General features: G+C 36.8%; 1 protein-coding gene and 1 long non-coding RNA gene across 11 annotated transcripts in view; one reads left to right on the top strand and one right to left on the bottom strand.

The window, feature by feature from the left end:
• The window catches only part of LOC310731146, a 124448-nt gene that overhangs the window by 81999 nt on the left and 15767 nt on the right, over window positions 1-26682 (bottom strand). The gene's annotated exons all lie outside the window — the stretch shown is intronic.
• The window catches only part of LOC310731073 (inverted formin-2), a 32497-nt gene continuing 11982 nt past the window's right edge, over window positions 6168-26682 (top strand). For 3 of the 10 annotated variants that reach the window (XR_014535060.1, XM_083550432.1, XM_083550430.1), the window contains exons 1-8: window positions 6168-6418; window positions 17669-18105; window positions 19760-19875; window positions 20268-20427; window positions 24257-24290; window positions 24450-24591; window positions 24977-25109; window positions 25718-26386. Coding sequence is in view for 7 of the 10 variants with exons in the window: in XM_083550432.1 (XP_083406558.1) it covers window positions 17703-18105; window positions 19760-19875; window positions 20268-20427; window positions 24257-24290; window positions 24450-24591; window positions 24977-25109; window positions 25718-26386 (1657 nt within the window). In the remaining 3 variants the exon portion in view is untranslated. The remainder of the gene's footprint in view (window positions 6419-17668; window positions 18106-19759; window positions 19876-20267; window positions 20428-24256; window positions 24291-24449; window positions 24592-24976; window positions 25110-25717; window positions 26387-26682) is intronic. The other 7 variants (XR_014535062.1, XM_083550433.1, XM_083550431.1 and 4 more) reach the window with 5 other exon arrangements.

Raw genomic sequence — 26682 nt, 5'->3', positions numbered from 1 at the left:
GCCTGCGCTTTTGGATCATGTTTAGATATGGCTTTCTTTTTTGACCTATGGAGTTTTATTCGGCAACTGCGAATGGCTTGTGTTCACCAACAATGAATAAAATTTCTGGAAGTATTCCTGAGCCCATGTTTTTTTTATTACAGTAGCATTCCTGTATGTGACGCAGTGCCGCCTAAGGTCCCGAAGATCACAGGCATCCAGTATGGTTTTTCGGCCTTGACCCTTACGCACAGAGATTGTTCCAGATTCTCTGAACCTTTGGATTATATTATACACTGTAGATGATGATAACTTCGAATTCTTTGCAATTTTTCTCTGAGAAACTCCTTTCTGATATTGCTCCACTATTTTTCACCGCAGCATTGGGGGAATTGGAGATCTTCTGCCCATCTTGACTTCTGAGAGACACTGCCACTCTGAGAGGCTCTTTTTATACCCAATCATGTTGCCAATTGACCTAATAAGTTGTAAATTAGTCCTCCAGCTGTTCCTTATATGTACATTTAACTTTTTTGGAATGTTTAGCTCTCATGAAATCCTAAATGAGCCAATATTTGCCAATACATTTCAAAATGTCTCATTTAAAAACTGACTACCCCAAATCCATCTTGGTGTAAATATGTGTGTATGTGTGTGTGTGTGTGTGTGTGTCTGAGAGAGAGAGAGAGAGAGACAGAGAGAGAGAGAGAGAGAGAGAGAGAGAGAGAGAGAGAGAGAGAGAGAGAGAGAGAGAGAGAGAAGGGGATTTGTCTATACAGGTTGTATCCCTGCCTCTTCTTGGAAGTGTACCATATCAACCTTTAACCTAGCCAGGATACAGCAGTAAACTATAATTCTGTGAGCAAACACTGAACAACACTGTATAGTTTTCTTGTGTATTTCCTTTTAAAACGAATATTTGTCCAGCTGGACTATACACGCACTTTCATGGCTATTACAAAGTCAAATTCTCTTTAGTAAGTAAAATTTAAGTAAAAAAAAGAGTTACTTCTAAAACACATTTTTCGTTTTAGAAAGACCAGATGACAACAGTGATTCGGTGAATAGAATTAAGAAAATTTATGACAGATAAGATATTTTGTTTGATAATAATATTTCACTTTACTAACTTCGCTTTTAACTCTGAACAGATGAAGAATCTTTTCTGAAAGAGTTATTTAAGTTATTTAAGAGAATGACTTAATTTCATTTATTTTCTCATCAAAATCATCAACCTGCATTCTCGATTCCTTGCCTACAAGTTTCTTTAAACAGATAACTCCAGAGGTAATTGAACCTGTTTTAAAATTAATAAACTCTATCTTTGGCACTGGTTATGCACCTAAATCATTTAAACTGGCCGTTATCAACCCCCTAATTAAGAAACCTGACCTTAACCTTGTCAGCTGTTCAACTACAGGTCAATAATAAACCTCCCCTTTATCTACAAGATTTTAGAAAAGGTTGTAGCACAGCAGTTATGCTAACATCTACTTAGGAATACATTTTGGAAATGTATCAGTCAGGGTTTATGCCTCATCATAGCACAGAGACGGCGCTAGTTAAGGTGTTAAATCACCTGTTATTTCCCTTTGATCAGGGTTTTGTCTCTTTACTTGTTTTGCTCGACCTTAGTGCAGCTTTTGACACCATTGATCACACTATACTGCTTGCTAGACTAGAGAATGTTGTTTGGTCTTATTTAAATGATCGCTATTAGTTTGTTGATGTAAATGGTGAGTTCTCCACACTCTCTGAGGTAAAGTTTGGTGTTCTGCAGGAATCTGTCTTAGGCCCACTGCTTTTCTCTTCATATATGCTGCCTCTGGGTGAAATTATACATAAACATGGTATTCGCTTCCATTGCTATGCTGATGACACACAGCTGTATATTTTAGCAAAGCCAGATGAGAGAGATCAGCTTAACAATGTTGAGGAGTGTGTAAAGGACATTGGACACTGGATGCTTGATAACTTCCTTCTGCTCAGCTCAGATAAGAAGGAAGTATATTTACTAGGACCACATGCAGCCAAAAGCAAACTTTCAGATTATGTAGCATCACCCTCTCTGGAAGAAGTTTCTGTTTCAGTGTGTACAGCAGTCATAGACCTTGGTGTGATTATAAACCCTAGTCTTTCATTTGAGGCTCACTTGAATAATATTAAAAGGCTCACCATCTTTCACCTTAGAAATATTGCTAAAATAGAAATATTATGTCAATATTATGTCTGAGTGAACTTCTGTACCAGTATGATCCTCCACGCCTACTTAGATCAAAAGGTGCAGGCTATTTGTTGGTACCTCAAATAATGAAGACTACAGCAGGGGGCAGATCTTTCTCTTATAAAGCCCCACAGTTATGGAACAGCCTTCCAATCAGTGTTCGGGACTCAGACACTGTCTCAGTGTTCAAGTCGAGGTTGAAAACACATTTATGTAGTCAAGCCTTTTATCAGTAGATTTTTCTTAGGTAAAGGAGCAGATCTAAAGGGATCATGGATATAGAGTGTTTGGTGAACTGGGATATTTGTATGCTGTCATCCCCTCACTCTCAACTGTTCACTCAGGTTGTTGACGGTGGTGTGGGGCATCTCTTATCCAGAGATCCCTCATGTCTGTGTTACCTTCTGGTTCTCCCTTTTAGTTTTGCTGCTATAGCGAGTCTTGCCAGAGTCCCCAACTGCACAGTGTCCTTAACTTTCATACAACAATAAGAATACATAATATTCCATATCCTTCTCTCCCTGTCACCCCTCTTCTCTCTCTCTCTCTCTCTCTCTCTCTCTCTCTCTCTCTCTCTCTCTCTCTCTCTCTCTCTCTCTTTTTCCCGGTCAAGTTAAACATGCTCCTGAGGTTCCAGTGACCCCTCTTCCTGCCCCTCTCTCCTTCTTTGCCCTGGCCTGCCCCTGGATGTTTTTTTCTTTAATAGGTGGCCACTCTGTGCAGCTGGGGATGGTTTCCCATCAACGCCCTGGAGATCCATGAAATTACGGAGTAAGAACAGGAACTCTGAGAATTTGGATTTGGACTGTCAATAGTCAGCTACACTGACTCAGGACTACAGTTTGCTTCTGATCACCATCACTGCACACCTAAACATATCAGGGAGTTTTTCCTTGCCACAGTCACCACCAGCTCACTCATTAAAGACAAATTTACACTTATAAAAAACATCTTATTCATTCTTTATCACCACTATATCTGTGTAAAGCTGCTTTGAGACAATGTTCATTGTTAAAAGCGCTATACAAATAAAAATGAATTGATTTGAATTGAGTACTTCTCTTGTCTTCGTTTCTGTGTGCCAATCAGGATTCTCATTTTGTTGACAACACCAGTAACATAGGTTCTACAATAGGATGTTTGCAGGAAATGGCTAACTGAATCTTGAGTATATGCACTATTAATGACATAATTGCACTTTATTATAACTTTTTAAAAAATGCATTGGTTTCTTTAATCACATTTTCACAGATACCAGCTACTATGATGAAAATCCAGTTGTGATTATTTATTTTTCCTGTTTCTATGTGAAGTTTACTAACCAGATATTTATACTGTAAACACTGTAGGTACAGGGATATTGATGTATGAGCAGTTAAAGTAGCTTCCCATAGTTTATTATAAATAAAGAGTCAATCAGAACATATAATATAATCAGTCATATTGTAATCATTTTCAGTGGAACTGTTGTAATTATATAGTTATATAGTAAATGTTATTAGCATTTAATTAACGTTAGTATAACAAATTAGTATTGTCACCATTGCTACTGCTATCTGACAGCCACCTTTAATGCATGAATGTAACATACCGGAAAAACAAAAATGATTTCACTTTGTATATCTTTTCACCAAAATTATTTTCTTACAGCACAGGATGTACTTCTTTCTTATTTGAGAGTGTTACTGCAGTACACAGGCATTGATTCTATTCCACTTTTAAAAATGATGAATTGTCCTTTTTTGTACAATTCATTCAGAGTTCATGCAGGTCAAAGGAAATTAAGCATGGTCCTTGTGTTTTACACATGTAATATTATCCTAACACTCAGAAACTGACACCCTCATAAACAGACACTATGTACATGAATACTGTACAAACACACACACACACACACACACACACACACACACACACACACACACACACACACACACACACACACAATTCCAGAAAATTTGGGATGCTGTGTAAAATGTAAATAAAAACAAAATGCAATGATCTGCAAATCACATATTTTATTCACAACAAAACAAAGAAAAAAAGGTTTAAAACAAGGAAATGTAAAAGAGATTAAAAAATAAATTAATAAATAAGGCTATTTAGAATTTGATGGCTGCAATTCATTTCAAAAAGTTAGGACAGGTGCATCTAAAGGCTGGAAAAGTAAGTATTACTAAAAAGAAACAGCTGGATGAACATTTGCAACTAATTAGGTTAATTGGCAACAGGTCAGAAATATGATTGGGTATAAAAAAAAATATCTTAGAGTGGCGGAGTCTCTCTGAAACAAAGATTTCCAGATGTTCACTAATCTGTGAAAAACTGTCAACAAATTGTAGAACAATTTCAGAATTAAGTTCCTCAACATCAGTTTGCGAAGACTTTGAATACATAAATGCATAATATTATCAAAAGATTCGGCTAATCTGTATAAATCTCTGTAAACAAGGGACAAGAGGCTGAAAATCAATACTGGATACCAGTGATTTTGGGATATCAGGCGGCACTGCATTAAAAACAGGTATGATTCTCTGATGAAAATCACTACATGGCCTCAGAAACACATTTAGATATCACTGTCTGTGAACACAGTGTGCCATGCCATCCAAAAATGCAGAATAAAGATCTACCATGCAATAAACAATCCAATATTGTCATTTGTGGTGAGAGTAGGGAGCAGGTTGAAAAGAGCCTGGAGAGGTGGAGGTATGTGCTGGAGAGAAAAGGAATAAAAGTCAGTAGGTGTAAAACAGAGTACATGTGTGTGAATGAGAGGGAGGGCAGTGGAGTGGTGCGGTTGCCAGGAGAAGAGGTGGAGAAGGTGGAGGAGTTCAGGTACCTGGGGTCAACAGTGCAAAGTAATGGAGAGTGTGTTAGGGAAGTAAAGAAAAGAGTGCAGGCAGGGTGGAGTGGGTGGAGAAGAGTGATAGCAGGAGTGATTTGTGATAGAAGAGTATCTGCAAGAGTGAAAGGGAAAGTTTATAGGACTGTGGTGAGACCTGAGATGTTGTATGGATTAGAGACAGTGGCATTGAGTAAAGACAGGAGGTGGAGCTGGAGGTAGCAGAGCTGAAGATGTTAAGGTTTTCGTTGGGAGTGACGAGGATGGACAGGATTAGAAATGAGTTTATTAGAGGGACAGCGCATGTAGGATGTTTTGGAGACAAGGTGAGGAAGGTGATCTTGAGATGGTTTGGACATGTGCAGAGGAGGGACATGGGGTATATCAGTAGATGAATGCGGAGGATGAAGCAGGTAGTTGGGTTAAAATAAGCAGATGTAGAGGACAGGGGAGTGTGGAGACGGATGATCCGTTGTGGCGACCCCTAATGGGAGAATCCGAAAGGAGAAGAAGAAGAAGAAGAAGAAGAAGAAGAAGAAGAAGAAGAAGATGCAATGAACAATCCCTATGAATGATCCAAAGATTATTTAAAATGGACTGAGGCAAAGTAAAAAACTGTTCAGTGGTCAGATGATTTAAAATGAATTTTTTTTTGTAAACCATGGACTAAAGATGACCATCTGGCTTCTTATTAGCTGTCAGTTCCAAAGCCTGCATTACAGATGGTGCAAAGACAGCTTGCACATCTGGAAAGGCACCATCAATGATGAAATATATTTACAGGTTTTAAAGCAGCATATGTATCCTTTTCTAGTAACACTTGGCAGATAACGAAAGGGAAAATATGGCAAAAAAGTCCTAGGAATGTTGAGCAGCTACAATTCTGCATCAAAGCACAAATAGGACAACATTCTTCTCCAAAACTCCAGCAACTGTTCTCGTCAGCTCTCAGATGTATGGCTGTTGTTTAAAGTACATTAGAGGGGATGCTACACAATGGTAAACATGACTTAGTTATAGTAGTTAGATATAGTTTCAAAATTGTTATATGGTTCTAAGCTTGTGGCTACACGGTCCTCGCCAAGATATAAAAACACAGACAGACAGACCCACCGAGACACACACACACACACACACACACAGTGGAGTTTTGGTCACTCCACCCTTTCTGGAACTGCTTGTGTGTGTGTGTGTGTGTGTGTGTGTGTGTGTGTGTGTCAGAGAGAGTGTGAGTCTACAGTATGAATCATGGCTCACATCTACGCTCCATCACAGTAGAGATAAAAAGGCACACAGCAGCTCGGCAGCCTGTAATGTGGATGTAGTGGAAAAACACTGAATATTTCCTGAAGCACGCTCATGAAACAGAGGTAAGTCTGATTCTTCTCGCCGTCCATCTTTCTGTCCTAAAACAATCGACCGATTCATTGGTCGAAATCGCTTTCTGAAGTAAAAAAAAAAAAACCCCGACATATTTAGTAACTTGAAGTTGTGCCATTTCCAGAGCTTCCATTATTCTTCTATTGCAAGAGTATTATTAGGTCATGGGCAAATAAAGGGTTAATTATATATATCACTCAGATATTTCGGCATTATAACTTTGACCTAAGTGAGTATCCTGTGGACAGAAACAACAGGATTTTGCTTGGAAAGAAACGCATCTTCTGCAGCTCTGCTCCAGTCTGCTTTCGTGTCTGATGGCTTGTTCGGGATCTTATACTCGTGTAAACTAGATCTTGTCTCGACTATCTTTGTAGCAGAATGACATCTTGGTATTGATCTGTGCAGTGTCTTGCTGATTATGAGCGATCCGTTGTGTACATGTTCAGTAGATCAGTAGTCCACACATTCCGCACATCCTGGTCACGTGATCCAGCTGCTTGACTCCTACAATAGGGAGTAGTAGGGACTGATGAAACACCTCAGACCTCTGCATTTACAAATGTTTGAAGATCCAGTTTAAGGAGTTTTCTCCTAGTTAGGTCTTCAATGCCTTGAGCAAGCCATGCACTTTATTGTCATTTTAATCATGTACAACTTCTACAGTTCACAGTGAAACAGGACCTGAATAAAGAGATAATTACCAGAGATAAGAACTACATGTGATGATGCAGATTCCTTTAATTCCTTGGATAGCCACATCATAGTATATACTCGATAAGCCATGGCTTATCGAGTTGATCGAGTTTTTCCCCATGCTCATTTTTATCCAGTCAACTGCATTACCTCCCCTAATACTTGCTCTTGATTTTACCCTAATTTAAAGAAATCACTTGAATATTTGATTGAAATTAATTGAAACTGTTTAACGTGTGTAAAAATATTGAAGACAGACAAATATATGGATAGATTATATATACTTTGTCCAGGTTAATGTTGTGAAATATGGTATGTAGATACTACTAAAATCTTGCACGTTGGTATGACTTGTCTTGGTGCCATTGCACAACGGAAACTTGCTCAGCTCTGGTTTTTGGCGAGGAGGAGAGTGTAAGATGTGTATCAGATCAGTATCATGTAAACAAAAGGTGAAATACTTTGCATTTTTTTAAATAAGGAAAATCTGGGAACACTAATTAAATATTAAAGAAAATGTATTTGGTAAAAGGTTACATTATTTCAAAAACTAGCAAAAGTAGTAGTAAGTCATTAAAGTTTTTTTTTCCTCAGCATGTTTCCTAAATAATTACCAGATTGTAGGATCTCCATTATTTTTTACTGCATATACTGTTTCTGCATATTGAATGAATAGGAATAATAAACTTCCTGTCCATTCACTTTTACTTCAAATGTTATGAAAATTAGTTTTGTCGAGAAAACCTACTTGGGGAGAGCATTACATTGTTAAAGCTGAGAACTGTAGAGAAGGGCATGAACATAAAAAATGTCCTATTTGAAAGACTGCCAACTTTTACCTCAGATGGAATGTTGTGCAGTTTATGCAGTTATCTACTCTGACAATCATGTGGCACCTGCATAAAAAGCATGCAGATATGCATGTTTTCCAGTCAGGCATGTGACTTTTTTGTGCCAAAAGGGCTCGTATGGGTGAGTCTGTGCATTAGAATTTCACCATCTTTCCTTTTGAGTGTGGTCCCTCATGTCATTTCATGTAGTTGTACATTGCTATTGCAATGGGATTGCTTATTATTAGAGTTTAAGATCTAAATCAAATGTAAATATGGATTATTGTAAGCTTAGTAAAATGTTTATTGTTGAAAATATTCCATAAATAGAATTTAATCCATTGAATCTTTGCAGACTTTCTAACAAAGTAACAATCGAAAATAGCAACTGATTACATACATTTATATAGGTGGATGCATGCTAAATAGGGACCCTCCTAACTGGCCACAGAAACTGTTGGAATGGGATTCTTCAGTGTCAGTGTGATTTATGTTAATTGTGCTAGTACATTTGTTTGAAACTTAGAGAACATCATATACTCAAAATACTAAAGCATGATACAAATAGTTAATCACAGTAGCTCACATAGTGAAGTATTAACTATTTAGAATGATGAAATATAAAATCCACTGGCAAAAACAGGTTCAGATAATGCAAATATGTGTCAATTTTACTTAGTAAATGTTTAACTGCATTTTAAAAGCTGAATCTATTTTTTTTCTTGATCTTCTCAACATTTGACCAGTGGTAAATATACAGCTTTGTTTTAATATAAAACAGCTTTTTCACACAAAGAGACATTTATTTAATTTAAACATGTCTAGTAAGAATTTATTCTGTACCCTCTCTTGGCATTCATGAAACTAAATATTTCTTTGAAATAAAGACTTAGTTCTTAGCAAAGAAAAGTGTTAAGCAGGTTCATTATACAAAATTGAATTTTATTTCACAAATACATGGAAATAATTTTTAAGCCCTGAGGCATTAAATGAAAATAGATATCAATACCAATATCAATATCAATAAATATCAATACCAATGTGCAATATAAAGGGTATAAATGTAACACCAAAACACTGGTACTTTGGGCAAGCCAAATTTATAATACAGTTTGCATGACACTTTGTGTGTCAGAAGGCCTAGTACTTTGGAATCATGCTGCAGAATAGTTTTATCATTCACTTTTTCATCTTCAAACTGAAAGGGCCAGACCTCAACCACAGATCATCATGGACATGTTCAGTTAGTGTTGCTTGTCCAACTACTGGCATTTTATTTGAAGGTGTGAGGAAACTGATCTGAAACAATGTCACTACACCCACTTCATGTTAAAAAATAAAAAGTGCAAGGTTTCATTATATCATGATAGTCTAGAAAAGATAACAACAAATGCTACTGGGTGTGTAAGCTTTGTACAATATGTACTGGCAGCAGGAATTGGTATTACAATTTAGTTTATCTGAAATGCATTTTAGTCTATGTGGTTTTGAGAGAGAACTGGCTGTCGTTATAACCTTGAGATTGTGCTATCAAGACTCTACAGTAATACACAAAGGAAGGATGACAAATTTCCATGGTCCCTCTTAATCCAATATAACAACCAGAGGGAAAAAAAAACTCGGGGAAGATATCTTGCAATGATTTCCTGACTAGAACAATACAGTATAACAATGTCCTTGTGCATGTTTCAGGTTTTCACATTGGTAGTTGTTTTTGTTCTTGAGCATATTAAATATTCAAGGGTATCTGGCTTCTGTGCCTCCCATTGACTAATACCTTTGTAGGCATTGTGACAAACACTATGTGTGGATACGATTTGATCAGACTAATGTAGGCTAACACCCAAGAGAGCCCATACTAAAATCTGATATATAGCAATATGTGCAAAGTACATATTTTGCATACATGTTCATATTTGGATTTCACAAATATAGAAATATATGTCAGATACTTGTACATATAATGCCACATATATTTCAAAATATAAAAAATAAATATTTTCTAAGTATCTAACATATTTTCACAAATACACACACACACACACACACACACACACACACACACACACACACACAAACAAACATAAATGTTTAAAACCTGTGTGCCAACAAGTAACAGGGATCAACAAGGAACCAAATTTTACAATAAACATAATATAACAACACTGTAACATTGCAACATTAAACATTTTCACATTTTCAAAGTAACATTGTGATATGATTGCATGTTACAATAATGAATGAGATCTGGATCTGGAACTTGAAACTGGAGTCAAAAATGTTGGATTAAAGTCACTCCCAAAACTCATATATCTAAAACAAAAACAAAAAAGAGAAAACAGGAGACCCTTTTATAAAGAAATCACACGTGTAAAGACAAGTAAAAAAATATATATATATCTTTAAAAAAATATTTTTTATAATAAAGTTAAAACTCTAACATGAAATCAAACCTTTAAATGTAAATAACTTTTATAAACAGTCGACTACGTGTATTTGCGCAACGTTTTTTGGCATATTTGCAAAGGTTATTTTTAACTGCACTAACTCACTAACTATCTAAATATTTCTAAAGTAAAATTAACGTCGAGATGACAAATCATACACACATAATTTGCTTAAATATGAAGCTTAAAGACCGTATATCTTAACATGATTCAAGTTACCATGCTTTGCTAACAGATAAGAAATCCTAAAAACATTTACATTTAGAAAACATTCATGTTAGTTTGAAAGTTAGCATATTAGCAAAGGAAAATGCATGCAGAGATGACAAAGCTGATCAGAAAAACATAAACACATCATCAGTAAAACATGTACATCTTATAAACAAAGTTATTTATGAATATATGTCTTACCATGTAAAATCTCCACATTTTTTCATCAAAACTTCTTTGCCGCTGAGTCAGTGTCGCAGGAGGTTTTCCAGCCTGACTTGCCACCAGAAAGGTTTTTTGTTGTTGTTGATATTGTTATATTGTTTTTTTTGTTTTTTTTTTGGCAACTCTAAGTCGCATGCGCAACATCTACATTTGCACCTTGCGGCAGCAAATCACCTATAGTGTATGCAAATAGTATTCTATAGTGTTTGTATAGTATCCTATAGTGTATGTACCTTGGTATGTAACTTTGGTTGCTTTTGGATCCATTACATTCATGTTATGAAAATGTTATCTTATACCATTTTAAATATATATATTTTTAATTGTTTGCTTCTATTCAAAGAAGAGTCTAAATAATGTCATTCCCCTGCATTTACATTTATGCATTTGGCAGATCTACATTCAGCAGCAGAGATGCCTAAGATTGGCACAAGACTGAGCTCTCAAATTACTCTCTACGAGTGTATCAATGTTGAATATTCCCATGAGCAAATTCTACATTAATATCTCTGTGATATTAGTTTCACATAGTAACTAATTACATAATTCAACATCAGGTATCTCATATATTATACTTTCATTTATCATGAATAGTGTTACACAATATATTAAAGTATGTGTCTTACATTAGATAGTAATAAAAAAAAAAACCATGTTTTCCACATATTTGTACATATTCTTTATTATATATGTCTCAAGCAAACAATAGAACTACAAATATGTTCATATATGTTCACATATACTACGTATGATTTTACATATATGTTCATATATGGCTACATGTCAGATGTTCATATGAAAGTATTCGCCTTCACGCACTAGTGTCAGCTCCACCAAGAAGGACATATTTAACTTATGATATTGAAGGATTATTCAAAATCCATTTTTTTCAAGTTGTTCTATTTAAGGGGAAGAACATGTAGGGATCACATGAGATATGAAGTCAAAAAAAAGGACAAATGTTGTTATAGTAACATGTTTCCTTTGTCAGCATTGTTCACTCCTTGCAAAAGGAAGCACGTAACACTGCATGGAAGTCAGTACATCCTGTAAAATGAACTGGAAAGTAGAGTTTACCAAAGAAAAAAAAGTACTAAACTAAACCATTCTAGGTGACTGGAGTGCCGGCTCTGTAAGTTCAGGTTTTGCACCTTCACTTTTTTCTTTGTACAATATGTGTCAATTAAATTTCCATATTTCTTTTACACCATACCAGTTAGTCTAATCTAATCACACAAATCCGAAGTGATTGAAAACTATGTGAATACTTGTTGTATGCATTTCAGTGTCAGACTTTTTGTTCAGTTACTAATTAACTTTCTATTATAAAGGCAATTCTTAAATCTTTTTTTAATTAAGAGAAATGGGAAACAATGCAAGACTTGATTAAATGTATGGCTTTGCTATTGCCATTGCTGTGCAATTAAATAAAGCTTTGTCAGCGAACACCACCATATGACCAGAGTCCCATACAGAATGATTAGAACTTAGACATTGATAGTTCTCACTTTAAAGTAGTATTGTCTGTAAAGAAACTGCAGGACCAGTGTGCGTGGGCATCACCAAGCACACACTGGCAGCAACAAAGAAGCAAGCTGCCGAAAGCGCCAACTGGCATGTGCCCATTTCTTCTGTAAGAGAACAAAAATGCTTTTTCCACAGGCTTAGTTAGGCTCATTTATAATAAAAAAAAATAATAATAAAATCAAGCACACTGTTTACATGAGGTTACATATATTGTGCATGCTGTGCTGTGATGTAGCCTATGATATGTTTCTTGGTCAATTTCTGTTTGTTTAGGCTTCTTCGCAGTATACTTATAAATTAGTGTTCTAAGTTTGGTGTAAGATTTAGCTAAGGATTAAATCTTGGCACCTCTGTCAGACCTGGAATTCCTTTAGATGCTTTATAGGAGGAAGGCACATTAATAAAGCATGTTAGAAGGTGACCTGGCTACTCCAAAGTAATGTGTTTGTGCAAGGTTCCCTGCAATAGACTGGCATCTCATCCTATCGAATGTGTTCACAGTGTTAAAATAGTCCTGGTGTTGATCCAGGTCTACTGTGACCCTGACTGGTTAATATATAGTAATGAGAGAAAAATAGCAATAGCTGGTTTGCTGTATTACCCACTGCTGGATTAAACTAAAGAGTAAATGGAAGTGTCGTTGACCCAGGGTCAAATCATTGAATTTTAAACATTGTTGGCATTCATTCTGACATAAAGCTCTTCATTGTGCAGAGAAAATCTGTCGGTGCTAAAGAGCTTGTATATTCCATTGTAGCCTGGGCATTTTTCTGCTAACTGCTTAGCTTGTTCCCATTACTCAGCGTCATGTGAATGCAGAATGAGCACTCTGTTCACTTGTTTATACGATATGTTTATACTGGTCCCTGTGCTGTTTCTTTGTCGTTTACATGACATGATTTTTTGGACAACCTATGCTACATTAAGCTGATTACCAACAGACAGCTTTAGCTTTTCCTTTCTGAGGTTTCCTTTTCCCTTTTGGTACCTTTTAAAGCAAATGCAGTGTCAGGTACACGTGGAGTGTTTGGATCAGTTGAAGCCCTAAAAAGAATGTTAGTCATGTTTATTTCTTTTAACAAGTGCATATACCTGAAAAAAACTGCTGACCTGACAGCTCTGGAGTACTGGTTTTTATGCTGAGCCGGCTTACTGTCTGTGTAGAGTTTCTATGTATGTAGGTTTCCTCTGGGTTGAATGGGCCGTTCCTTGTCTCAAAAACCAGTAGGAGAATTACGAATGATAAATCGATGAGTGTGAGTGGTGTGTGTGGTCCCCTAGCAGCGCACTTAGTGTGTATTACCCAGTAGTATGTCAGTAAGTAAGAATAGGGATGTCAGTGTAAATGGATCATAATCACAAGATACACGAAAAAACAGAATATCATAAAAATAAACCACACATAAGATGACAGAATGCGAGAAAGATAGATTTTTTTAGCTCTAAGCATCTGGACTTGTGGGCCAAGAAAATTAAATATGAACTGTGATATTGGGACAAATATTAAAAGGTCAATAATTTCCCCTTTGCGTTTCTACTTAAAAAAGCATGCCCTGAGACAGTGGAGCAAACAAAGACAGTGTGTATTTTTGTCTGGAAGACTTAAACTAAGAAGCAAGAAGAAGATTGAAACAAGAAGAAGTTTAGCCTCTGTTATGTTTGTGTCTGTTCAAAAATGCTAGCTGCAGCAGTGTTTAGCTTGAGTGTGGACACGTGCTACAATAGTTTAGAGTTTCCATGCTTATGTCATTTCCTCTATTTCCACATCTTTCTCAAAATAACAGGATCCTTTTAAACCAAACCTCTTATTTGGTAATATTTTTAGTTTGCTCACAGTTTAGTTTTGTATCAATTTCCATTCATTCTTCCAATCCTACTTCCAATAAACTTTCATTCTTACCAAGGCTGAATATTGTTACAGCATTTATAAAGTCATGTTTCTATTCTGGAACAGGAAAAAATTGTTTTACCAAGAAGTTACATGAGACCATGATTCTTTTTAAAGACTTTAAGGGAAAATATGTTGTTCATTTGCAGTGATGCAGGTTTTGTTACTGATGTTTTGTTAAAATATTTTAGATTTATGTTCAAACGTTTAAACCCAATACATGTTTCTATTATTGAAGTCTGGATGAATAATAAACATGTCTGCTGAATAGCATTCTGCTGCATTGCATTCTGGGTGAACATATGTGTGTGAAGGCAAAAAAAATGACTAAGAACATGAGATGCTGTGAAATGAACCATAAATTCCAGTAACAGATGTTCTATGAGATCCACTAATATATTAAAATTAGCCATGTGTTACTGTAGGCTTAAGGACATAGAACCTGATACAGCATATTTTTAATTATTACATGCTCATTTCATCCCCAAAAAAGGCAATATATATAAAGATATATACAGTATGAAAAGATTTCTTCTTTTAGATTTATATTGCATGTATATTGTATACTGTATGTATATCAAACATTCAGTTTGTGTGTATAATAAATAGTAAGGTCTAATTGAATTGAAAAACCTGAAATGCTTCTGTACTATAATCTTGTGTTAGTTGTGGTAATAGCAGACAGGCACACATGTCTAAACAGATTTTCAATGAAGCAGATGTTTTTTTAACCTTATAAATTCTTGCCTTAACAAATCTGGAACTGCTTTTCCCTTTTAGGTTCATGCTTCTATACCTGAGATACACCAGATACACAGTTTGGTCAAAACTTCCAATACAATATAAACCATGTTGTTACTATAGACAGGGAATAAGGAGGATCAAAATGAAAAGCTATTATCTTGACTTGATTATTTGTTGTGTTTATTTATTGGTCAAACCTACTGTAATATGAACCTTTCAGCCAGTTGTACTTTAAACCTTTAGAGAGCAACATGCCACAATGAGTTTTGGACATATCGCTGACTCCAGCACTGAGTCATTATCACTTTATGGTAAAATCTTTCCCCTTGTACACTTAACAATAAGAGATCCAAACAACACTTTAATCATACAAACCAAAAGCATCATAAAGGGATATTTTTAGATCAAGGCATAAAGTAGACCATTTACACAGTGAAAACCAACATAACAGGTTATGTCAAATGTGACATAGTCATAGTCATAGCCTGGTATAAACCACATGAGAGTATCTAAATATCCATTTCAGAATAAATAGATTAGGCACAGGTCATCACATAACATCAGCACAGAAGGTTAGAAGTATTCTAAAAGTAAATTATAAATGAATCATATCAAGATTAAAAAAATGTATGGATATATTTCTTTATATAAAAAGAAAACTGGCACAGTGTAATGATGTGATGTGGTAGTGCAGTGGGGTATAAACATAGCTGATACAACAGCATAGGTTGAAAAGTAAAGAATTAAACTTTTGCCAGCTCAACAAGATCAAGTTGCATTTAAATCAAGTGTAGTATCATGAATTGTGCAAAAATGTCAGGGTAAATGCATTAAGTCAATTATCATTAGCAATGTTCATATAAAGGATTATTGACAGAAACAGGAAATCAGATCAATGAGTAGCTCCACATAGTCATACCATTGCCAGGAATGTCCTATTAATTATTATATAATTAAGATAGTTTAGAAAAGATAAACAGAGCTAGGTGCAACTTGCTTATAACAAAGCGAGTAGAGACAAGTAGAGTAGAACGTACATCTGCCCATTGGAGAAAGTAAGGCAAAAAGATAAAGGAGTAGAGATTGCAATCTGTAAACTGGGTGGTGCAAACTGGCATTAGACACACCCCTTTGCAGCAAGGTTAATTCTTTCCTAGGAAATTCTTTGATCTGGGCCTAACCTGTTAAAACAGACCTACAGTATGCATAACCGCAACCTCCAACTTAGTATCCAATCCTTTCTATATTTCAAAACATCTAACACTGAATTAAATTGCCTTGCCTCCATTTGTATTGTTTGTTTGAATCCCCTTGTCTTCTGCAGCTGACAGGGCACCCTACAGAGTTTTGCTGGAAGACTTGCTGAGCCACACTATCACCAGGCAAATGTGCACAGCTGTCACTTCCTCTAAGTGCATTGCAGTTCAATTTTGTTTCTGTCCTTAATGCACCCTGGATAGAAAGTCAGTTGCTCAGATCAAGGGTGCAGCAGCCATTTGAACAGTGGCTACTGTATATCTGATATTAGGAAAAGCTTCAGGACATTTTATCCCTTATACGCTATATCGGTATATGGACAACAGTTTATGGACACCAGACCAGATTTGTATGTGCCTTTTGTACATCCCATACCTATTTGTTGTTTTAAGATGTTTGGAGTCTGGTTGTGGAGTGTTAGTGGGGTGTAAAATTAGGTACTTATTCAGAGTGAGGATCCGGGGGTGCAATTTGCATTCCAGTTCATCCCAAAGGTTTACAATAGGATCATCACAAGTGAGAGCAGTGTTTAGCAGGCTACTCAAGATCTTCCACTCTAATCTGTAGACCATATATTCATGAATGCATCCTATATAATTGTGTGCCTCCAACTTTGTGGTAACAGTTCGGATAAGATCCACATATGGATGAAAATGTCAGGTGTCCCAATACTTTTGTCCATATAGTGTGTGTGTGTGTGTGTGTGTGTGTGTGTGTGTGTGTGTGTGTGTGTGTGTGCATGTTAGGGATGGTAAGATTCACCAATAGGCATAAACGTAACGGTTTTTCTTTTACATATTTGCATCTGTAAAAAAATATTTATTTATATATAATTATTAGTAGATGGTGAACTATACAGTTTTTTCTATTGTTCTGTTCCAAATCATTCTCTAGATGTCTGGCTGTCAGTCAAAAACAGACTACATAATAATGTAGTCTATTTGTCAAACTAATACCTCTTAAATAACATTTAAGTTTATAATAATAGCATGCCAGCTAATCCATTTCTTTCTGCCCATACAAACACACACTCGCTGTCTTTGATTTACAGTTTAATTTCACAGCTTAAGGTAATGGTACATTGTAGTTTTACCTCCTCACACCTCCTCAAGGGTCACACCAGGTACAGTTTTTGCTTATAGCAGAAATAACCTGGCAAATTTGCATTTTAGCACAAGCTTGTCCAGAGAGCTTTGTTTAATTAGCCATGTTTCATTTAATAGCTGTTTTATTATATGCAACTAAGTGTCTGAATGGATCAAACACTCTGCACACACCTTCAATATTGAAATGAGTAACTACACAAAACATAGTCCAAGTAGACATTTTTTTATCTTATCTATTATGTTTACAACTTGACTCATTTCAGTCAGCTGAGGAAGTTGACCTGATCTGTTTGTCTTTTTTTTTTTCCAGTTCTTTCTTCGTCATCATCTAAATCGTCTTCATCATGTCAGTGAAGTCGGAAACAATGCAGAAAAAATGGGCAGTACTGAAAAGTCATCTGGGCTCATCTCAAGACTCAGACTCAAGCACACAGGAGGCCAACTTAGAGAATGCTGAACCTGAGCTGTGCATCCGCCTGCTACAGATGCCCACCGTGTTAAACTACTCTGGGCTGAAAAAGCGTTTGGAGGGCAGTGATCAGGCATGGATGGTACAATTTCTCGAACTATCAGGCCTCGACCTGCTGTTGGAGGCCCTGGACCGTCTCTCAGGTCGTGGCTGCTCGCGCATCACTGACGCACTGTTACAGCTCACCTGTGTCAGCTGTGTCAAGACTGTAATGAACTCATCTGTAGGGATCCATTTCATAATGGAGAATGAGGGCTATGTGCGTAAGCTCTCACAAGGTACAACGTTTTTAGTATTGTATTGGAAAATTTTATTTTTAACATTGCTGTACTTTTGCTAAAAATGGACAAAACTGCACCGCTATTTACTTTATATGGAGTCATGAATCTACAGAAAGCCTTGTATGGATCTGCATGGAAACAAAACTTTTGCGCTTTCATCATGTATCACATGGATACCAAAAATTTTATTATTTGGGTTCAAATTATTTGGGTACATGGATACAAAATTATAGTGAGTTTAAGGCTTTTATAAATATCATCAATGCAATGAGATTCAAGAAATGAGCTCAAATTCAATAAGATTCCTCTAAAAATAACTCAACATACAACCATTATTGTCTAACTAATTGACAACAAATAAGTGATATGCTGTGTCAAAACTGTGTCCAAAGTGTCAATATTCAGTGTGAGCACCATTGTGTATCACTGCCTTAATCCTCCTGGGCATGGAATTCACCAGAGCTGCACAGGTTGTTTTTGGGAACCTCTTGCACACAGAGCTGCTGAATGTTACACACATGGCGCTTCTCCACCGTCTGCTTGAGGATGCCCCACAGGTGCTCAATAGGGTTCAGGTCTGGAGACATACTTGGCCACTCAGTCACCTTCACCTTCAGCTTCCTCAGCAAGACAGTTGTGGTGTGTTTGGAGTCGTTATTATGTTGGAAAACTGCCGTTCGGCCCAGTTTCTGAAGGAAGGGCATCATGTTCTGTTTCAGAATGTCACAGTACATGTTGGAATCCATGTTTCTTTTAATGAACCGCAGCTTTCCAGTACCAGCAGCACTCATGCAGTCTCAGATCATGATGCTACCACCAGGATGCTTGACTGTAGGCAAGACACAATTTTCTTGGTGCTTTCGTCAACATCTGAGCCAAACAAATGTATCTTAGTCTCATTAGACCACAGCACATGGTTCCAGTAATTAATGCTCATGCACCGACAAGTGACCTTCCGCTTCAATCTCAACTTCTTTGACCCTTGCGAGGCCTGTTCCAAACCCGTCTTGCAAAGCCTCAGAATAACCCTGTGCACTGAACCCTATCACAGTTTCAGGATGTTGCTGATCTTCGTATAGCCTCGGCCGTCTTTGTGGAAAGCAGCAATTCTAATTCTCATATCCTCAGAGAGTATTTACCATGAGGTGCCATGTTAAACATCCAGTGGTCAGTATGAGAGAATTGTACTCAAAGCACTAAATCTTAACTGTTCTAATACAAGATACACAAATATGTATGGACCTGTCATGTAGACAAAAACATGAACATGATGAATTGATCATGTGGCTTTGCATAGTTACACTTCATACAGCTGCTATCACTTAGGGTGTACTCACTTTTGTTGCCAGTTATTTAGACAATAATGGCTGTATGTTGAGTTACTTTTAGAGGACAGTAAATCTGTACTGCTATACAAGCTGCACATTGACTACTCTAAAATATATCCACATTCTATTTCTATAGAATTTTCCCTTGAGAAATAACTAAATGGTTGCTGAAATATAAGGGGTGTACTCACTTTTGTGAGATACTGTATATTAACCAGTTAATCACAGCAAACAAAAGGAGCTATTTGGTATGGATATTCAATATAATCAAATTGCAAAGGTGGGTGTAAGAGTGATTTGATTTTATGGTTTGATTTTTCCAGCTCTGGATACGTCTAATATCATGGTGAAGAAACAGGTGTTTGAGCTGCTTGCTGCACTTAGCATTTTTGCTGCAGAGGGATACAGATTGGCTCTGGACTCACTGGACCACTATAAGGCAAGTGTCAATCATCATTATTTTATACGTCTGATCTGTTTCTTTGCAAAGTGCAAGAATTTGCATCCTTTTTTAGTTTCTGGGTGTTTTTATTATTTTTTATTACAAAACCAACACATATTAAATGGGTATTTTCTGTCACCCAAAACTTTAGGACGTGTCACATCTGGTAGAGCTTATAGAGATATTAAAGGGGAGCAGGGGGATGGAAATATATAAAGTCTATTATACAGTGTATATAAATTATAAATTTATTATATTTAAATATGCCTTAATCTTTTCAACTGACTGCACTCTATAAAAAGCATACCAAATTATATTTTTTATGTTATCACAGAAATGCCAGTTATGGCTTCAGCAGCTGCATGTTAGAAAGTTGTTCTATCTTGCAGGCTGTAAAGATGCAGCAGTATCGCTTCAGCGTGATCATGAATGAACTGCTGAACACAGATAATTTGCACTACAAGGTGACGCTGCTAAGTTTCATCAATGCGCTCATCTTTAGCACCGAAGACCTGCGCCAAAGGGACAGGATGCGCAAAGAATTCATTGGTATGCAACATACAGTACATAGCACAACCTTTTTTAACCCTCATAAGGTCTTCGTTTCCTGTTTACAAATCTGGTCTTTGGGGTCTATATGACCCCAACAATTGATAGAGAAATTATACAAAAAACATACATTTTTAATTATACAAATAATATATATATTTTTTTGTTTACTTCTCACCTATTCATTAATGCTGTGTTTTGAGAGATATGAAGTACTTTTGTACCTATTTACCACACAATTCCTCAACTACACCATAAGCTTGCATATGAAATATTAATTTTTTATGAAAAAATCACTTAAATGATGATCTAAATTTCTGATTTATGCTGGATTTATAGATTTTTTTTTGACAAATGAAGAAAAAATATTGAGTTTTTTTCACATTTCCCATTCATTTCAATGTGGGGTCATATTGACCCCAAAGACCAGAAGTGTAAAAAATGTTTTTACATACCTTCAGAACAACCGAATCAAGCCCAGTTTTTTTTGTGTGTATAGATAGATTATGTAGGAAAAGTCACAAAATATTATTCCACTCAGATGAAGGGAACCCTTTTTTTTAATCAAGGAAAAGTCGATTGGGGTCATATAGACCCCAAGGACCGATTAAAGGTTAAGTGTAAGATTTCAAACCCTTTCATGGTTAACAGGAAATCAATGACATTTTTTTGTGAAATGTTGTCATATGATTGCTTATTTGCACATCACATTACAGAATGATAGTTCTATGACTAAGGAGAGGAAATCAGTTTTCTTGTGTCATTTGTGGAATCTCTGCCTCTATTGTTTCCTAGCAAGGTATTAGCCAACTTTTCACCTCACTGCCATGACCTCATCTGTGTTGCCTATAAAATGCTCCTGCAGTGAGTTTATCCTCTGCCATTTTTAACAACTAAAGTTACCCAGAAGTCATCTTCCATTTAGCCATGACCATAGTCTTAAGTAGTCTCAAGGGTTCATAACGCTTCCTGATGCATTCCCTAGATAAGGTAAAATCCCTGGACAGCACTAACAATAAGTGATCCTACCTTTTCTATGGGGAAAGTTGATAGCTCACAGAATCAATATTTCTACCTCTTTTTCTTCTTCTTCTTTCTGCTGCTCCCAATAGGGGTCGCCACAGCGGATCATCCGTCTCAATACCACCCTGTCCTCTACATCTGCCTCTTTTACACCAACTACCTGCATGTCTTTCCTCACCACATCCATGAACCTCCTCCTTGGTCTTCCTCTTTTCCTCCTTCCTGGTGGCTCCATCCTCAGCATTCTCCTACCAATATAACTCATGTCCCTCCTCTGCACATGTCCAAACCATCTCAATCTCACCTCCCTCACCTTGTCCCCAAAACGTCCAACATGCGCTGTCCCTCTAATAAACTCATTTCTAATCCTGTCCATCGTCGTCACTCCCAACGAAAACCTTAACATCTTCAGCTCTGCTACCTCCAGCTCCGCCTCCTGCCTTTTACTCAATGCCCCTGTCTCTAAACCATACAACATCGCAGGTCTCACCACAGTCCTATAAACTTTCCCTTTCATTCTTTATGATGTAGAAATATTTCATAATATTTCTACATCTTAAAGGATGATATTAGTTATGCTGCTGATCTTTGCTCAGGGTGACCACCAGTCGAGTACAGATACTGATCTTTTTTGCAGAAGAAAGATTTTATTCTTCAGTGTATAAGGCTCATGAAAGAACAAGAATTTTCTACTGAACATTACTGATTTAGTTTTTTATAGATGATGGGAATCACTTTATTAAGTGTTTAATTTAGTCTGTTGGCATTTTGCCAGTACATCCTAGATGAGGTGAGGTGAGATCACTGAAATGATAACCCTTCAAAATGATTAAAGCAGTCTGTGAAATGGCAAAGGTGAACACCAGGTCTCCATATGTCCATCAGTTACAGTTCTCTTAATGCTACCCATGAGGTGTCCTTGGTGTGAGTCATAGAGAAGAAGATGCCTTTTGCACTGAGATTCATGTTTTTTTTTTGTTTTTTTTTCAGGAATTCAATTCTTCTTTTCATAGGCTACACAATGTGATGCTGGTAGACAAATGTAATTGTGGTTTTCTTCAGAATTTTAGCTGAGTTCTTTAAACAAAAGCCAAGTTTTACCATTTGCTGTAATCAAGAAATGCTCGACTTTTTGAAAGGTATTTTTTAAATATGGAATGTGTAGTGCACAGGGCCACAGGTAGTACAGGGCTTTTAAATTCATTTTATCACATGAAACAGGAATATGTTACTGATCATTAAGACATTTTTGTTAAGAATGGTGTTCCTACCATTTCACTTTTAAACATTAGTGCTAAACAAAAACCTCAAAATTTTGATCTACTACAAAATAAATCCAAAGACTCTGGATATCATTTTTAGGACATGTATGGGTAAAGTGTAGACACATGTACAGATGTATCCCACAAGCACTGGGTTGAAGCTTTATATAAATATATAGGGGCCCATATATGTGAAGGCGAATTCAGCTGCTAGTATATAGTGACTAAAAATATATAACACCCCGATAGACGGTCAAATTAATTGAAATTAAAGAGTATAACAGACAGGGACACTCATAAAAATAATTATTTGAAAGATGGAGCAAACCTATAAAAGAAAATGTTTTATGAGTGTTTGAATATGGAAAGTGATTGAAAATGCACTCCAAAAAAGGTACTTTTCTCAAAAACTGTACAGTGAAATGACTTGAAATTTGGGAAAATAATAAAAAATGATACTCTAAACAGGAATAGTTTAAAAGCTTGCACAAACCTATAAAGAAAAATGTTTTATGAGTGTTCGAATATGGCGATTCAAATTCACTGATGTTTATGTTGTGTAACAATTGTACAGTGGAACGACATGAAAATGAATTCATTGATAGTCAGGGTTACTCTGAGTAAAGATCATTGAATGAATAAGCGAACATATAAAAGAAGGTAATATAAAAGGTGATTTTGCCTTTACTTTTAATTGTAAAATCTCATACACTATACAGTAAAGATGTTTTAGGAGTGTTTAATTATGGGCCATTATTATATATAGATTTACACCACAAACACGAAATTGTATTATTTGTTTTTTGATGAAAATAGCAATACATAACTTTATTATTTTTTATATTTTTTTTATTATTTATTCTATATATATTCTTTACATCTATTTTGACGGCGCCCAACAGCTAATACCGTAATTGCACGATTAGACGCACAAAGCAAAAAAAAAAGTGCTGTTGACTTGACCGTGTATTTTCAGCTTAACCGCAGTGATAAACGCGATTCGGACTTTTTTTTAAAAAAAATACATTTCCACCGCGAAATACTCCATTAAAAGACACCACACCATTTATATTATAGCAGAACTGCTTTCTATCTGCTAACTGCTATCATTTCTCTAATTATACTGTACATAAAAACGCTTAATACTTTGCAGTAGCAGCCCATAGGCAACGTGCCCTGCAATGAAAGTACGAATTGAAGCAGGAAGAAAGCCTGTCCTAAAAACAATAAAAACGCGACACCACTTAAGCTAGTGCCCTAAAATAATACCGAGTAAATGACTGGTTAGAGCGGTACATTAGCTTGCTGTCTAGTACGGTAGTGTGCGGTTTGGAACGCAGCCCTTCTGAGCGATTGGTTAATGAGGCATCGCGCATTAATTGCCCTCACCTTTTTGTCCGTGCGGACTTCCGTCTAAATGAGAAAAAAAAAACAGTCTGCCACCTGGGTGTGTGTCTCACTAGTGTGCAGGAATGTTTCAAAACTCACAAAATAGTGAAAGACTAATGAAGTCCCTTCTGCTCATTTTCACGTTTATCCACCAGGTTTGCAGCTGCTTGACCTCTTGCCGAAGTTGAGGTAAGCTGAGTATTGCTTTATTGAATGTTTATCAGCTCGTGCCTCATTTCCTCCAGACATATCCTGCAAATCAGAAAAAAGCAATCATTTAAGTCATTCACTTGTCTCACTTGTCGGTGGTTATTCTAATTTTGTTTGCATATGGTTTTGCTTCTCTAGAGAGGAGGAGGATGAAGACTTGATCATCCAATGTGAGGCATTCGAGGAAGCTATGGCTGAGGATGACGATGAACTGTTGAGAATTTATGGAGGCATTGATATGAGCAATCACCAGGATGTCTTCATCACGCTGTTTAACAAAGTGAGTTTGGCCAAATATCCCAGAAACTGATCTATAAAGTTTGGTGATAAGTTCATGTTTTTATTCTTATGCATATCTCCAGAATCATTAATAAATGACAACAGTATTTTATACACTGTGCACTTTATCCAGGCCTACATGAGATCTTGCTAATCACATGTTTGCGGATTTACAATTAAAATCTAGTACATCAGTTTCAAAATATTTGAGGACAAATGACAAGTAAATGTTGCCAGCTGCTTTACCAAACTGCACAGTAAAGTATGTACTGTATGTATGTAGTATATCTATATGGTAGAGTATGTGATGGCAGGACAAAGGGTTGTTATGTGATCCAGTGTTGTTTTTAAATCTACTGGTCTGTTTTGGACTCTTGTTTTTGAAGGTCAGTAGCTCCCCTGCATCATTGCAGCTGCTGTCCATCCTACAGACTCTGTTGTTGTTGGAACCAGAGCGGGTAGACATCTGGCAGGCTCTGGAGGCTCTAACCAACCGTGCAGTCCTTCTGGCCCAGAACTGTGAGCTTCCTCTCTGTCCAAATCTCCCCAACATTCTTCTCTCGAAGTCATTTACAACTTTTGACATTTTGTACACTCCTTTCTAATGGCAGTGGTGGGATCCGAGTAGTGTTTTAAGATATTTTATTCACAGTTAATTTACGTCAGTTTGAAGTTGAGAGTTCCAAAATGACCCTTCTAAGAACACATTTTTATACTTCCCAGGGATTAACAATATCACTAGGAAGCTGAATAGACCATCATTTTGCTAGAGTTGATCAGAGACAGAAATAACTAGACATTTGGCTTCTTCCATTCATTGTTGTATAACAGCAAGAAATCACATGTTCAAGACATAAAGTCATAGCAGTATTTATTAGTAATTGTTGATAACATGCAAGTTTAATAGCGTTACACCATTAATGGTCATTGGCTGGTAATCATGATTAGCATGTCATGATTAATATTTAAAATACTAGAATTGATGGGTTTTTCACTTGAATTGGTTTCTGTTTATCTTAAAGTTTAGAGTAAAATCATTTTAACCCCTGCTAAATTTGTGTATTAATTGAAATAATAATAATAATAATTTAAAAAAGTGTCATTCTTTGTATAATTTTTGATTACAGCTCAAATGGATTCCTCCGAAGCGATTATGCAGCGGCTTGCTTTTTCCAAAGATTTATCCACTGGGTCTCATCATAGAGCTGCTCCACCTCCAATGAAAGCAGATATCGCAATTCAGACTGAGCTGAATGATGGGGAGAAAGAATCTTTAAGAATTGTACCAATGGCCAAACAAGCAGCACCCCTAAGCTCCACAGAAAAGCCCTGCACCACACAACCTCCACCTCCAGTACTCAGTTCGGCTGCACCTCCTCCTCCTCCTCCACCACCACCACCTCCACTGCCACCTTTACCAGGCATGTGTGGTGGTCCTCCTGCACTACCATTTTTACAAGGAATGGCTGGTGTCCCTCCACCACCTCCACCACCTTTACCTGGCATGGCTGGTGTCCCTCCACCACCTCCACCACCTTTACCTGGCATGGCTGGTGTCCCTCCACCACCCCCTCCACCCTTTCCAGGGATAGCACCGGGAGGCCCTCCTCCACCACCTCCACTCCCTGGCATGCAATGCCCACCTTGCCCACCTCCTATGGGAGGAGATGTAATAGTAGCCCACAATGTTCAGTTTCTGGGGAGTGCTTACAGCATGCCAGTGAAGACTGGTCCACATCCCACACTTAGAATGAAGAAGCTGAACTGGCAGAAACTAAACTCCAGAGCAGTCACTGGTGAGTGTGCCATATTTGACTACAGAGGTTTTCACAGCCATTATTGTAGTTTGTTCATATTCACTTCATATTTTTACTAGTTACCTTTTCCATTGTAAAACAAAACTAAAACCGGCCATTGGTATTTCAGTCCACGTTAATACACAGGGAGTGTGAAAGTACAGTAAAACCCTATTGTACGAGCAACTAATAGTACGAGCAAACGGAGATACGAGCGACCCTGCTCGCAAAACTTTACCCTATTTTGCGAGCAAATTTCGAAGGCAAGAGCGAACCCACGCTGCCGGTTCTCGCTT

Source organism: Silurus aristotelis, assembly GCF_946808225.1.
Source record: "Silurus aristotelis genome assembly, chromosome: 9".
Classification (NCBI taxonomy): Eukaryota; Metazoa; Chordata; class Actinopteri; order Siluriformes; family Siluridae; genus Silurus; species Silurus aristotelis.
This window is presented reverse-complemented; position numbering and strand designations above follow the sequence as displayed.